The 13,957-nt window shown below is 39.2% G+C and overlaps 1 protein-coding gene across 3 annotated transcripts in view; it reads left to right on the plus strand.

Moving 5' to 3' along the window:
• furina (furin (paired basic amino acid cleaving enzyme) a) overlaps nt 1-13,957 on the plus strand; it is a 43,927-nt gene that overhangs the window by 2,235 nt on the left and 27,735 nt on the right. For 2 of the 3 annotated variants that reach the window (XM_088372168.1, XM_088372169.1), the window contains exon 2: nt 4,322-4,648. In XM_088372168.1, coding sequence (XP_088228294.1) covers nt 4,322-4,648 — 327 coding nt within the window. Of the gene's footprint in view, nt 1-1,921; nt 2,040-4,321; nt 4,649-13,957 lie in introns of those variants that run through there. The other variant, XM_088372170.1, reaches the window with a different exon arrangement.

Genomic DNA, 13,957 nt, shown 5'->3' on the forward strand with positions numbered 1-13,957 from the left:
ATCTATTGTGGAATATCATAGAGGTTGGCAATGAAAATGTCAGTCGGGACAACGTAATGTGAGTCAAACGTTTTTATTAGTGACACATCTTCAATCACAGAAAATGGCTACAAATGTTAAGTAATAAATGTTCCCACAGCGTGTGTTATTTTTTTTATATGACATGGTAGGTGAATTTAAAAGCATTGTTGGAAGACACTTGCTTTGCTGGCGTTGCCTTTGTGAGTCGCTCAATTTTCATTTGTTCAGCAAGTATTGTGTAAGGATTTAAACAGGCTGATGTTCCCTTTAAAAACTGTGAGACGTTTCAAGCAAAGCTTGCCCGTCAGTTTTTACTTTGTCGTATTCAACAGTGAAACCAAAATTCATTTTATTTCGAAATTGGTGCTTCACATTTTTCACTCAAAAGTCCTCCGCTCGTGTTAGTAGTCATGTTTTACCGCATTTGTGGATGGCACTTTGAGGAGTATTTCTCATTTCTTGCCCTTCTGGCACCACCTCACCTTCATCTTGGAAGAAAACATTATCAAATGGAATCCCCCCAGAGCTCGGAATAAAGCGGAAAACAATTTATAGCGGGGAACCTGACTTTACAACGCCGTTAACGTAAATATTCTGTTTTTCTGTCAAACTCTCAAGCACACTCAAATGCACCCCCTGAGGAACATTGACCTCGGGTCACAGATTCTGAAAAAACATTTCACTGTAATTGTTAGACCTCAAATAACTAACCATTTACAGTTTCTGATTTCATCGTTATAACCGGCCCTTAAGGGCCAAGCATAACTAAAGTGTGACCTGCACAAAAAACAAGTTTGACCCTTTTGGTCAAGGAAGGCAACAGCCCTGCAATCAGTCTTAAGTCTGTCAGGGGGGCGTCTGTCAACTTTTGCGTGGTCTGTCGATGTATGACAAGCACAATTCTAGACCTGCATATGAGTTGGCTGTGTGATGATCGTATTTATTGGTTTTACGTGCTCTGTGATTGGCATCCAGGGTGCACTTTGTCTCTCTATCGGCATCAGCTCTGTTGAGCGCATAATAAAAGTATCGATCTACAATAAAAAAGTCTTCTATATTAATTTATATTTTTAGATGCTTTGAGGGTGTTTGAGGCCAAAGATCACCTAAGTTTGCCTTTTTACTAAATCTGCTTTAAACAGCTTGTTCAAAAGGAAACCATGACTATGAAAAAGAATGGATGGTGCATGAGTCATTCCAAGTCTGACAAAATCCAGACAAAGAAGTTGAACTTTGATTTTGCATATGTGGCTGTTTAGTCGGGGCTTGCTTTTTACTTTCAAACACACCTTGTTTTGCATTGTGTTACATAAGTAGAGTCGGTGTGGCGTGTTATTTGAACAGTATGATTATTGTAGGGCTGCAATGAATAATATGTTTTATATTAAATCGGTGATGTTGATATAAATTCAATTAATTGTTCAGCCACAATCTAAATTGTGGTGCGTTATCTTTTAATGTAATAGCATAAGAGCCTGGATCCTTTCAAAGCACGGTTTAACATTTCAAAATGAAGACTATACATATTGTTTATGAAATAAGACATTGAGAAATACGAAATTAAAGCCATACCTAATAGCTCTCGGGTGGTGCTTTATGTTTTGTGGAAAAGACAACAATTTATCTAGCACTATTTCTGCTTGCATACACTTATAGTTTCTAGTTTAATGATTTCAATTATGATTTTCTGTGTTTCCTCTGCTGCAAGTCGACTGTCTGACATGTGGTATCATTTACTGTGCTCCCACACAAGACCACTCGCAGTGAAGACGGTGGGCTTTGACTCATGTCTCTGGCGAATAGCAAAATAATTCCCGCACACACCATTGCTTGGCTTGTGTGTGTGTGTGTTTGTGTATATACACGTGCACTTTTTATCTCTGCTGTGAGGCAACTGAGTGGCTGAGCTTGTAGGTGAGGTCACACACATCTGTATTTAACGTCAGTGCACACTAACCTCAAACAGAGGTTTGGAAACGTGTTTGCTCACGGCAGCAACGGAGAGAGGACAAAGTTGAGTAAGTTATGCTTCAGATTTGTCTTGTTTTTTTATTTTACCTAAACTGTGTATTTCATTTTATTTTAATTGGACTTAATGATTTATTGTCCTGATAAACATTTAACTATTAGCTGCAGTTGTCAACAAACCTCAGATCGATCGCAAACTATATTGCAAACTATACGAAAAAAATTGTTCTGTTGTGGTTAATTTCTGGTTTTCATACGGGACACATAATTTTGATGTAAATATTGTAGTTGGCAGAGGAATTTAAAGTTTGCTTTCAATGTATGGAGCATTTTTGAAAAGAAAACAAACTCGAAATAGCTGATCGACAGTATAAAAAAATATTTTTGCAAATGTTTAGATTATTTAGATTATTTTAGAAATGGATCTTGGATTGTTGGCTGTGTTTGACTTGAATTTCACAAGTACGAAATAATATTTCTTTTTTTTTTTTTACCAGTACAAGCCAGTTTTTAAACATGCTGGGTCCATTGATCATTTCATATCATATCGTCATATTAGTGTTATTTTCACTGCAAGCAGGTTGACTTATTCTCATCGGTCAAACCGCCCGGGCAAGCGTTTCTATACTCTGATCATGAACAAGTACAATGATCTCCGATCATCAATGTGTGTGTGTGTGTGTGTGTGTGTGTGTGTGTGTGTGTGTGGGATGATTTTTACTTCCTCGATCCTGCTAGTTAGCCAATAAAAGATATAATTACATGGATAGATGACAGATTGCGCAGAGGACTCAACAAACCTGAAAAACATTCCCCCTCAGCCGAACAACAAAGTCGTTTCCTGCAATTTTTTTTTGTCATTGGACTGACCTCAAATAATTTTATTGCGAAAGCTGAAACATCACTGCATTGTTGATGTGTCCTGCTAACAGGTGACTGCTACTTAAGTACTTCCATGTATTCCGAAATAATCATTCAAGCTGTACGGACAGATTTCAGACACGTCTCGACAAGCACAAAGTAATATGACGCACATTTCAAGTGCCGTGATGGTATAAAGACAACTCATCATTTAGTCCATGGGTGGAGTGCTCCCTGGAGATGGTACCATTCTGTGAAGACTGCGTTATGTTACAACAGAAGAGACGAAGTAAACACGTTTGACCGCTTATAGCAGGAAGGAGTGAATTTGAGCAGTTCTATTCAAAGCATGGGAATCAACCTCGTGTTCAAAGAGACACTCAACAAGCTTTCAAAAATGAAACCGGTATCCAAAAAATAAGCTGCTTCAGAGTGGTTGGACTTGACCACAAAAAAAAAAATGAAACCTGTTTATTTTAATATTTTAGTTGTCTTTCATGATGCCAGATCTTTTTTCTTCTTCTGCTGGGATTCTGGCTTTTCATATTTTCATCTAACTTCCCAAATCTAGTTGGCTCAAAGCCGTTGTTCTTGTTGCTAAAAAACAGGAATGTTCCAAAATTGAAAAGTTTATCCACTAAAGCCAACTGAAACCACTTTGAAACAACAGCAGAAGTAATGAGAACTCCCAGTGGCCCCATTTGGACCGCTTAGATTTTCGCAGCTGTACTTGCCCGCCGGGCTGCACCTATTGAGCATTTTTAGAATCCAAAATTCTATTAATTATTAAACAACTGAAAAAAAAATGCATTAAAGTTTTTTCCCACGCGATTGTTGTTGTTTATTCAGCTTGTATAAACAAGCCCATATAAACAACAATTAAACGTGAATGTTTAATTGATAATTAACGAGAGGGTGTGACGAACTCGCCAACCGGCGTTGTGATTAATACAAAGGGCGACTGCATTGATTGACACTTCTGAGGTTGCTTCAAGTTCAAACATGTTAATTACGAGACATTCAGACTACGGCTCAAATTGATGATAATTTTTGCAATGCAGTAAACCAGCTGTTCTATTTCATTCATAAATTGGTAAAAAGGTTTCATTGCAATATGTTCTATGTGGCCCTGCTAGTCTAAATATGATATATTGATTAATAGTGCATTTGTAGAATATGACTTAAGCGACAAACTCCACTTGTTTTTAACCGTCTGAGCCAATTTGCAACTTGCCGTCAACTGAAAATAACATTACAGGTGTTCAAGGCTCAAATGTTTTTTGAGGTCTCAAGATGAGCCATGATTGGTTATTGAGCAACTGTGTCATTTTTCGTTGACCGCAAGTGGCAAAATGGCCTCCCCAGTGATTGATTCATTGCTGCATCCGATAGATGTCTTTCTTGCGTGGTACTTGTCAAACCTCGCAGCTATGCACACTTGTATTTATTATTCCTGTGTGTTTCCCATCAGGTAAGCTGTGGCCTTCCTTCTCATAGTCTCTCCATGCACCGCCAAGTACCGTGGGCTGCCCTGCCCTGGTGGAAAGGTGCAATGCTCATAGACTGTGCTGCTTCTGGAGACCCCATGGCCCCCGGCACACCATCTCCCTCTGCGAATAGCCGACGACTCACTCTGGTGCAGCTGATATTGTCGTCCCTGTTGATCTTGCTGGTTTCTGGGCTGCAACCAGTATTGGGTCAGAAGGTCTACACCAACACATGGGCGGTCCATATACCTGGAGGTGGGGAGGAAGCCGAACAAATTGCCAGTAAACATGGCTTCATCAACTATGGACATGTAAGTTGAATATTTTTTCTGCTTGGGTACGAGGTTGTTTAGACTACTGCTCAATTATCAGGCTGTTGTTGCACGTTTTTCAGTTTTGTTTGCATTAGTTCTGGCGGGCTCAGTCTCAGATATAAATGGGCACATTGCTTACAATGCTTAGTAATAGCAATATGTTTGTGTATGCGTCTTCTGGGGCCACTTTAATCAGTTTAACATGCTGTTTTATGATGCGCCTGCCTTTTCAGAAAGCTCTTTCAAAGCAACAGGCTGTAAATCTGGTCATGCGGCCAAAGAATGACACTTTTTTGTGCATCACTAAAGTGTGTCTGATATCTGCAAAATTTGGCTTTGGTTTTCCACAAGAAAGCTGGTCACGTTTAGCCGCATCCGGTGGTTTTCAGCAGTATAATTTGTTCACCGTTTATGCTTTCAGCATCTTGATTACAGTCTAGAATGTGACTACTCTTCCACTGAAACCAAGCCATTTTTTTTTAGCTTTGAACAAACAAACATTTGAAACCTTTGCTTTTGGGGACTTGTGAGCAATGCGTGGTCAGACATAGCCTTGTGTTAACGCTGGTGTGTCGCAATTAGGATGGTAGGATAGAGGATTCGGGTGGTGATCAAAGTCTGCATGCAGCTAGTACCATGCCTTGAAACCATTTAGGGAAACCCAGTTTATAATATCTGTGGAAGCTTCTATTTTTGAAGGCAAACACCAGTATCACTTCTTTAAGATTGATTTGGAAATAAATAATCAAAAGGTTTGTCCGTACTAATCAAGTAAAACACCTTTTTGTCAGTGAGAAAAGTCATGATCGCCCTACCGACTGTGCTGGCCAGTCTCTAAGTATTAGCCGTTAAATGCTGACAATAAGATCTTGATCACCCCCATTTGCCTTTTCTCTTCAAACTGTAATTGTGTGACTGACTGATCGTCAATATTAATGTTGTTCAAATGAAGAGGATTTTCGAAGAAAGTCTTCTGAGATTGGCTGCACTGTCAGATTATTAGTCCATTTTGGAATAATTAAACAAAAGTCAAAGTAATTCAATTAAGAAATCGGCTGACTCGCACATCTTGGTATTGGGATTAACTGCCAGCTTGCTTCTTCGTACGGTTGTTTTACATTTTAAAGACTTTTTCTTGCCCGCATCATCAAACTCACTGTGCCTCTCAAATGGAAATAAAATCTAGTCGAGTCGCCGTTCCATTCCACTGATATTGACGTCATAATGTGGCATTAGCGTATACGTTAACATCAGCAAGAGGTGTCTGGAATGACACATTTAATTAGTGAAGAAAAAAAATCAATTGAGTTGTCTGAGAATGGGATCAAAGTAGACATGGGGATCAAACACCAAGGGGAAAAGCGTCAGCTATGCTGAAAAGTACAAGAGTGCTTTTTCCCGTTATCTGTTGAGATTGACTCCTCGTTAAAGACCTTGAATTTCTTGATGCTGCCTTGAGGCTTTTTTTTTTTAAACCAATTATTCAGTCCTGCATGCAGCTCATGAATCTTTTTGTTATCAGGGGAGTGTAACATGCTATATAGCAGCACGAACCTCTGCTCCTACCTCATATCATAGGAGTTGAAATAATTTAACAGTGTTATTTGACAGCTAGTATTTCCTCTAGCAAAATGCCATCCATCTATGTTCAGCTTCAACAAACAAACTGAAGGAATTAAAATGATCATCGTAGTTATAGTGTGTGGTTAAGTGCCACATAAACTCTAATGTATGATGCTAAGAATAACTTTGACAAAATGATCAAAGGTGTTTGGAACCCTTTTTATATTCTGCTTGAATCCTATTTTTAATTATCTCAAGACCTTAAAAAAGAGAAAAAAAATACTGCCTTAATTCCAGACTGGCAATGCCTTTGTCTCGTTTTGTGTACGTTAAAAAGACAGCGTCTACTCTGCTTTAGTAACCTGTTCTGCATGTATTAGAGTATGAATAATATGCACGGCATTTCTAGTGCAAAGGTGTGGCAGTTTACATACATGGTGGGATTAAGTATCTTCTAGAGTTCTTATTTTTCTTTCTGAAAAGGAACAATATGATACCTGACATAGTAAGGAGTGCCATTTTAACTATAGCAATATTGATGATGTCAGGGCATTTTTATAGACTAGGAAACAAATCCAAAATCAACAGTAGCATGACAATGATTACGTGAACCAGTCAAAATGTCCAATATGCCCGCGGACAGGTTATGTCAATGTTTTGCTTGACATTCACAAATCTAGACTTTTGGTCAATCCACATATGTAGGTGTTGGCTTTACAAATTATTGACCAATCTACTGTAAGATGTGAAAAATGGCTTGACGCAATGTTAATGGTGGAACAATCGAGACGTTTTTGGAGTCTCCTGAAAAGTGATGATTCTGGTGGTACGAGCCTTCAGTCCGACGCCAGCGATATGGTGTAAAAGTTTTATATTGGCCACAACCAGCATGTTTCAAAAGAGACTGACAGCAAGAAATCCATAATTGGACTCGAGAGAACTGAAGCTATGAACTGCAGCGGCGAATAAGGTGTTTGGGGGGGGTATGCTGGAAAGACATCTAACATGATTGGACCAAAGATTATGGGCGAAGACTGTGCCTGCTGAGCGCTGCAAGGAGCCGCTCGGCACGATCCGCAAAGGTGTTGCCTCTGTTTTACTGCATTGCTTCCAAATGCTGCTTAACTGACTGAAAAGGAACAACACCTCCACAAATGCCTTTTGAGATTACGTATGGGACAGATGTATGAAATTAATTTATTCAGCATGGCCTTTTTGGAGATGAAAATCAATAAAGATGGATCCGGAAAGGGATGGACATTTATCAATCGAGTGCAGAAAAAAATAGAAGAAAAAGGTTTTAAAGATGCAAATAATGCTGCTTGGAAGAGTGCCAACTTATCCATCCAGTTTGACTTAACAGAATCTCCGCTGGTTGCAGCCAAATTTGTACACACATTTTGGCTCAGTTGTTTTATTACCTTGAGGTTCTCTATGTTTCTCAAGTCAACCACGTAACTCAATGTCAACAGCTATAGATTTCCACCATTTAATATTTTATTGTAGTATAAAGTGTGTTTTGTAAGTGTATTTATTCGGGCAGTAGCATCATTAATCTTTGATGCACCACGTCGTGCTCAACATTCTCCAGCCCACTTGAGCAAACAAACCGCGTAACTGTATAACAAGCATAGTTTTTGTCAATAGTTTTGATGCGCCTGCAAAAAGGCTTCTAAGTCCAAGTGTTGGGTCCAGGCTTTTCGTGTTTTACACTCCGCTCTGACTACACCATCATTGATCAGCAGCAATGTCTTTGGTCCGAGGGTCACTGTGAACGAGCCTGTTTTTATTCTGTACTTTGGCCTCTCATGAAGCGGCCCTACATTTCACATCATTGCAGCGCATCTGCTCCTCTTTGAAAGTTAATGAACTACAGAGATTGACTGATCCGGTGGCGACATCACTGCAGAGAGCATGGAGCTGATACACCTGAATTAATAGACCCAAGCCATATTGGCTATAAAACAATTGAATGGTTGGCAGTAGTACATTTGATTCATTTTATTAAGCTAAAGTGTAGAAATGAAAATGCAAAGTCTTATGGGCAACTTGAAAGTAGTTTAGTTGCAATAAATTCAACAACCAACAGCATATAACGACACAGATAGTGAATTGTATTATTTGTGAATCTCCAAATCGAGAGTTTTTTAAACTATGAAGACGTGTCATGAGTTGATAACATTAATGAGTTTGGAACTGAAAAATGCTATAATAACCCAGATGAAGAGAAAAGTTCTATTTTCAGTAGTATTGTGCTCTTTAAGTACCCAAATAAATAAAATCAACCGAGACTAGCAAATTTAAATTAGACATCTAAAGGATTACCTTTAACTTGATCCATCTTAGTGGTGTTGTTTCTAAACATAGGATGATTAAGCAAGGTCATGTGACAATAAGATGCTTCATGCTTCTTCATTCCACGAATTCTGATGCAAAAGGGGCCTTAAATCAGAAGGCAGTGTTGAATATACTGAACAATGCCGTTACAGATATTAAAAAAGAAAATAGTTTAGATCACACTGCTCAAATATATCACCACTAAATAAATAATTTTGTGATCAATTTAGAGTTTTAATTTATTAATAGTCATTTGAGCAGTTGCAATGCCTTGATTTTAGTGAGGTTAGTACACATTCATAGAACTGATTTGTCAAATGTGCATCACTAATTAACACTCATGTACCAACCAACCTCTACCATCATCCAAACCACAACTAATTCTCCTTAGGAAACAATAACTTAAGGACAAATGAAAAAAATAAGTTCATCTGCAGGATGCTACCTCCCACTGACAGCGAAGAAGTGAACATCCACATTGCCAGGGGTCTTGAGAGCCGCATTGGCACTCACTCACTACTCAGCTCTCCCACCGCGGTGTGATTGTGAGGTGTGTGTGTGTGTGTCTGTGTGTGTGTGCGTGTGTGTGGTGGTGGTGGGGGGGCAGACCCCCGCACAGGTCAGAGGGCCATAATAAGAGCCAGCTGTGCCGAGGGGACGCGCAAATACATGGACAGGCACCTCTTCAACTTTCAAGAATGTGCATGTACGCACACGCGCAGAGTAGGTTGAGGCATTTGCGGAATTTCCGTCGGAATGTAAAGTTGCTACCTTTTTCACTAAGCTTCAATGTGATGCTCGTCGTGTCAGTCATAGTGCACAATAAGATGTAAGAAATACTATATTAGGCAAGGCTGTCAATTGATCTCTTCTGAAATATGCAAAGTAGGCTTTGTGTTTGATCAGCTACTGAAGAAAACAAAACAAATCAAAACAATAAATGATCTTATGAGAAGATGGAGAAATATATCTATTTAAACAACTTTTTTTTATTTCTGAACAGTCGATCCCCATTACGTTTTATGTCATTAATCGATTGACAAATTATGACATTACGATCCAGCTGATCAGACTGGATGTTTATTTCCTAATGATTTATCATGGGTGTTTCCATTCAAGCTTCAGAAGATCCTAAATGTGAACAGTGCTTATAAGCATAAATCTGGGTGGAGGTAACAAAGTCATCATTTCGAGGAAGGAAGCAAACTCATTGGGTTCAACTGAACTGACTCATGTGGCTGTGAGATAAGACTGTTGTTTGGAGGGTTTTTAATGCTAATGACTTTTTGTTACTGCTGTAGACGATTTTGGCCCTCATTGACGCTACGCTAGACTGACACATTCGAAAGAAATGCAGCAAAGATCAACTTCAGTTTAGAAAATGCTCATCATCTGGCCTTGTACTACTTGATATGGAGTGTGTGAAGTGTTGAACAAGGCTTGTAATGACCCATCCTCTCCCTTGCATGTAAGCGCATACATCAGTCTCCTTCGGGAGGCGGGGCAGTCGTTTGAGGTGCAATTTGAACAGGGCCGCGATCTGATAAGCCTTTTACAATGAAAACAATGAAGTGAATGTTTAAAAGAATGTTCTCTGTGAAGCAGCACTTTAGGAGGAATTATATAGTTGGAGCATTTTATGATGTCTGAAAATGTTTCTTTTCACCCCCCTATGTAACACGATTCCTCAATTGTAACATAGAAGAAGTTGTGCTACACTACTCATTAGTGGGGGCTGCAATATTGAATCCCCGGATACCTTTTATCGAACAAATCCCATCTTCTATATTGTGAGTAATGAGGTTGCTGATAGTGGAGTGCCGCCAATGGAATTGGATGCCTTATTGAGTCCATTTCTAACAGAAGCAAGGTCCATCTTGGACCTATGGCCACTCAATCAAACAGCACAAGAAGAGAAAAAAAAAATCATACTCAGACTTCTACCCACATAATCTTCAATTTACCTAGCATACATGTTTTACCAATGTGGAGCGTATGCTAAAGTCCACACAGAAAATTCCAAGATGAGATTTCTTACCATACCATTTTAAAGGTGTAATATAACATAGCCCTATGGTCAACTCTCAGGTACTTACCATTGATTGTAACACTCTGTAAATAACGATGTCTTTTTGCCTCTGGATAGCTTTTACTAATGTCTTTGATACCTCGTAGCTCTTTCCAAATGGTAAGGTACGTTAGAGAGCTGTCCCATGTGGCACATATTCTATAGTTTTATTATTATAAAGTATGCAATTAAATCTGGAAAGATTGCAGGGCAGGGATTTTCGCCGACCAAATAAAATATTATATAACGATCTAAAAATAGGCTTTAGTTTGGATCGTATTTTTCCTCAAGTAAGATAGTCAAGCGCTTGTCTAAAATATTAATATGTGCAAACTTTTTTCTTTGTGCAAATAAAACTGTCAAAACACTAAAGAAGCAGCTGGAAGGGAGCTATATTTCCCTAAAATGTACTTTCCATCATCAATAAGTCTTGTTTATCATCTTAATGCAAGGAGGCATTATGGCCCATGTGCCATTTTTCTCAAAGTCACACTCTAACGTTGCTACTGTGAACCTCCAGGAGAGCTTTATAACAGTCCATTAAACTCAGGTGCTCGGGCGTTGGCCTCCCTGCTGTGGATTCAGAATCAAAAGAAAGAGCACATTCCTCAGTGGAGCCAAGAGATGATTGAAATGTTAAAGACAGAAACTCAGGGAAATGAAGATTCCTCAAATAGCCCCAGTGGTCCTCCGTCAGGGTCAGAAAAACCTGTTTGCTATTCCTGTCCATTCGCAGCGCTCCATCATTGCTCTAAGGAGAGATAAAATTAGGCACCATCTTATTAGCTGTTTTGTCACCTTTTGTGCAGTGTGCCCGAGAACCATTCTTGAATTTCAAGCCTTTTAAAATCAGTCAATGGGGGGTGGGCAGTGTGTTTGTTTGAAGTTTTGAATCTAATCATGAATATAACTAATAACTGTCCAGCACAGCTAGCCAGCGAGCTTGCTTGCACTTCAGCAGGAGCCCACCCTGGGGTCTGAGAAGCAATTTACCTTCACTGAAACGTTGAATTTATTTGAAATATCCTCTGCTTTTCTTTTCATCAGGGAATTTTAAGGCCACCCTCAGAAAATGCAGTACAGTGAACTCGATTTATTGCAGGGAATTAGTTCCTGAGCCATCTACAAAAATCACACGCATACAATTGTTTGCACCAGTGCTGTGTTCTAAGATGGATTGTTAAAATATACATGAATAATTTACAGCGTTGTGTTATAAGCAGAACTTTATTAATGTGTATATAAATGTGTATTAATCATTTCCTGAGAGCAGATAACCATCAGAAGACTTAACGATGACTCACACAGTTGTACGTGGTTATCAAAATCAAATCCATCTAATACTCTACAATCAAAAATGATGCCGCTGTCCCGGTTTTGAAGTATTTTACTGGGCTATTGAAGATAGAAATCTTCCATTAATCCTTATCATGTCAAACGTCACGATACACTTTGTGCCCATGTGACAGGGCTGTCTCGCTTGGGAGGACCCCAGCTTCCTGACTTGACCCTCTTCAATTTCCTCCATCTCAGTTTAGCTTGCCCTCCTTCTTGGTCGCGTCTTCCCTCCCCACCGCAGAAATCACACGGTCATGAGCGCACGCACTTTCTCTGCCAGGCTAAATAGCAATGAATGCAGTTGAATTCCTCCTCTAATGAGGATGAGCTCATTAAGGCATCTGCATGAAGGTCTACAACACATTTGAATTAGATAATCCCTCAACTGTTAAAATGACTCTAATGGGGCAAACTTTGATCTCAAGCCAAGTGAGCATAAAACATTGTTTCCGTCTCAGTTTGGCAGACAATTACAGCTGGGACCATTAATGATGTGTTTTTGTTTAAAATCAAGCAAAATGCTGTGTAACAACCTAAACTTGTTTTCTGTACAATATTGCTCCTCTTAATTCTTTAATATTGAGAAAGAGAAGGCCAAAGAAGAGCCTAAAAATAGGACTGACCCTAACCTCTGGGCCAATTTATGTGCCTGAATTGCCTGACTAAAATGAAATGCATTTCGCATTTGAATGAAAATACAATTGGACACGGAAAACATTCACAGAGCTCTCAAGGTCTTCCTTTTATGCTTACGTGAAGGGGAAGGAACACACTTAACAGCCATGTTAGTAACACTCGTGAGACATGAATGGTTTGAACAAGTCACTGGCCTCGTTGCCGTTATGTAAGAGCGAATAATGAAGCGCATGAGAGTGATTGAATGTACCCTGTGCAAACAACAAAACCTTAGAATTTCAAATGTTTACAGCCCTACATTTTAGTTAGAAGGGTTCATGAATGAAAATATAAACTCAACGCATTAGTCGTACTCCCATTTTTCCTCAGCTATGCTCAAAGAGCTAAGGATTTTTCTCCAAAAGCTCTTTTCTCTCAATAATTGCTCACAAATCTGATGAAATCTGCCAGTGAGCACTTCAATCCATTTTACAACTACAAGATGCTGATTGGGTAGTATGGACACAATACAATTCAGTACAACTGCACAATTTAGGGTGGCCCCTTATTGCGGGCAGCCTATAATCATGCAGTCTGTCTTTTCTGCCACGTGATAGTGAGGTATCTCGGAAAACTTTCGGTAGATTTTAGGCAAATTTGTGACCAATATTTGAGAGAAATAGACCTTTTGGGGTAAGTCTTACATATTTGAGATGTTGCGGTTATCCTTTCGTTGAGTCGACATGTGCATGTTGTGTTTTTCCTGCCTGCATTTTCCTACTTGTCCCTCATAAATGTGAAGGAGGGTTCTCATCGACCTGTGAGGTCACAGTACTGCAGCAGTTCTGCCATAACTCTGTAAACTCTCCCGCCCTCATCTGCTCCGTAAAGTTAAGGTATGCCGTAGTGGACAATAATCGAATGTGATGATGCACACAAAACTATCCTATACTATATAGCACATTGAAACTCATGTGTATGAGATTTAATGTCAGGGATTTTTGTTGCATTCGTTTCATATTGTGACTTATAGAATGCTGCGGTACATTTCGTTAGTCATGTCTATCGGCATCTAGCTGTGGACTATGGATGAATCAGTTTACCAGTAAACTAATATTTCACAAGGTTAGTAGTAAACTTCAGAATTTTAAATTTACATTGTAATGTACTTTTATTTAGCGTAATGTACTTGTCTTGTACTTTAAGGCAATGTTTGACTTTGTTTCTGTATTTTGGAAGTCATCAGACCCATCTTGCGACTCTTTCAAAAAGCTCCATGTGACTTTCTTTTGCTATTGGAGATATTTTGGAAAGTCCCTCCCAGATTTAGTCTTGGTGGTATATGCTTACTTCTATCATGTCCAAAATGCACCACAAATGTATGT

This window comes from Syngnathus floridae, chromosome 3 (assembly GCF_059516105.1).
Source record: "Syngnathus floridae isolate MCC-2025c chromosome 3, RoL_Sflo_1.0, whole genome shotgun sequence".
In the NCBI taxonomy this organism is placed as follows: domain Eukaryota; kingdom Metazoa; phylum Chordata; class Actinopteri; order Syngnathiformes; family Syngnathidae; genus Syngnathus; species Syngnathus floridae.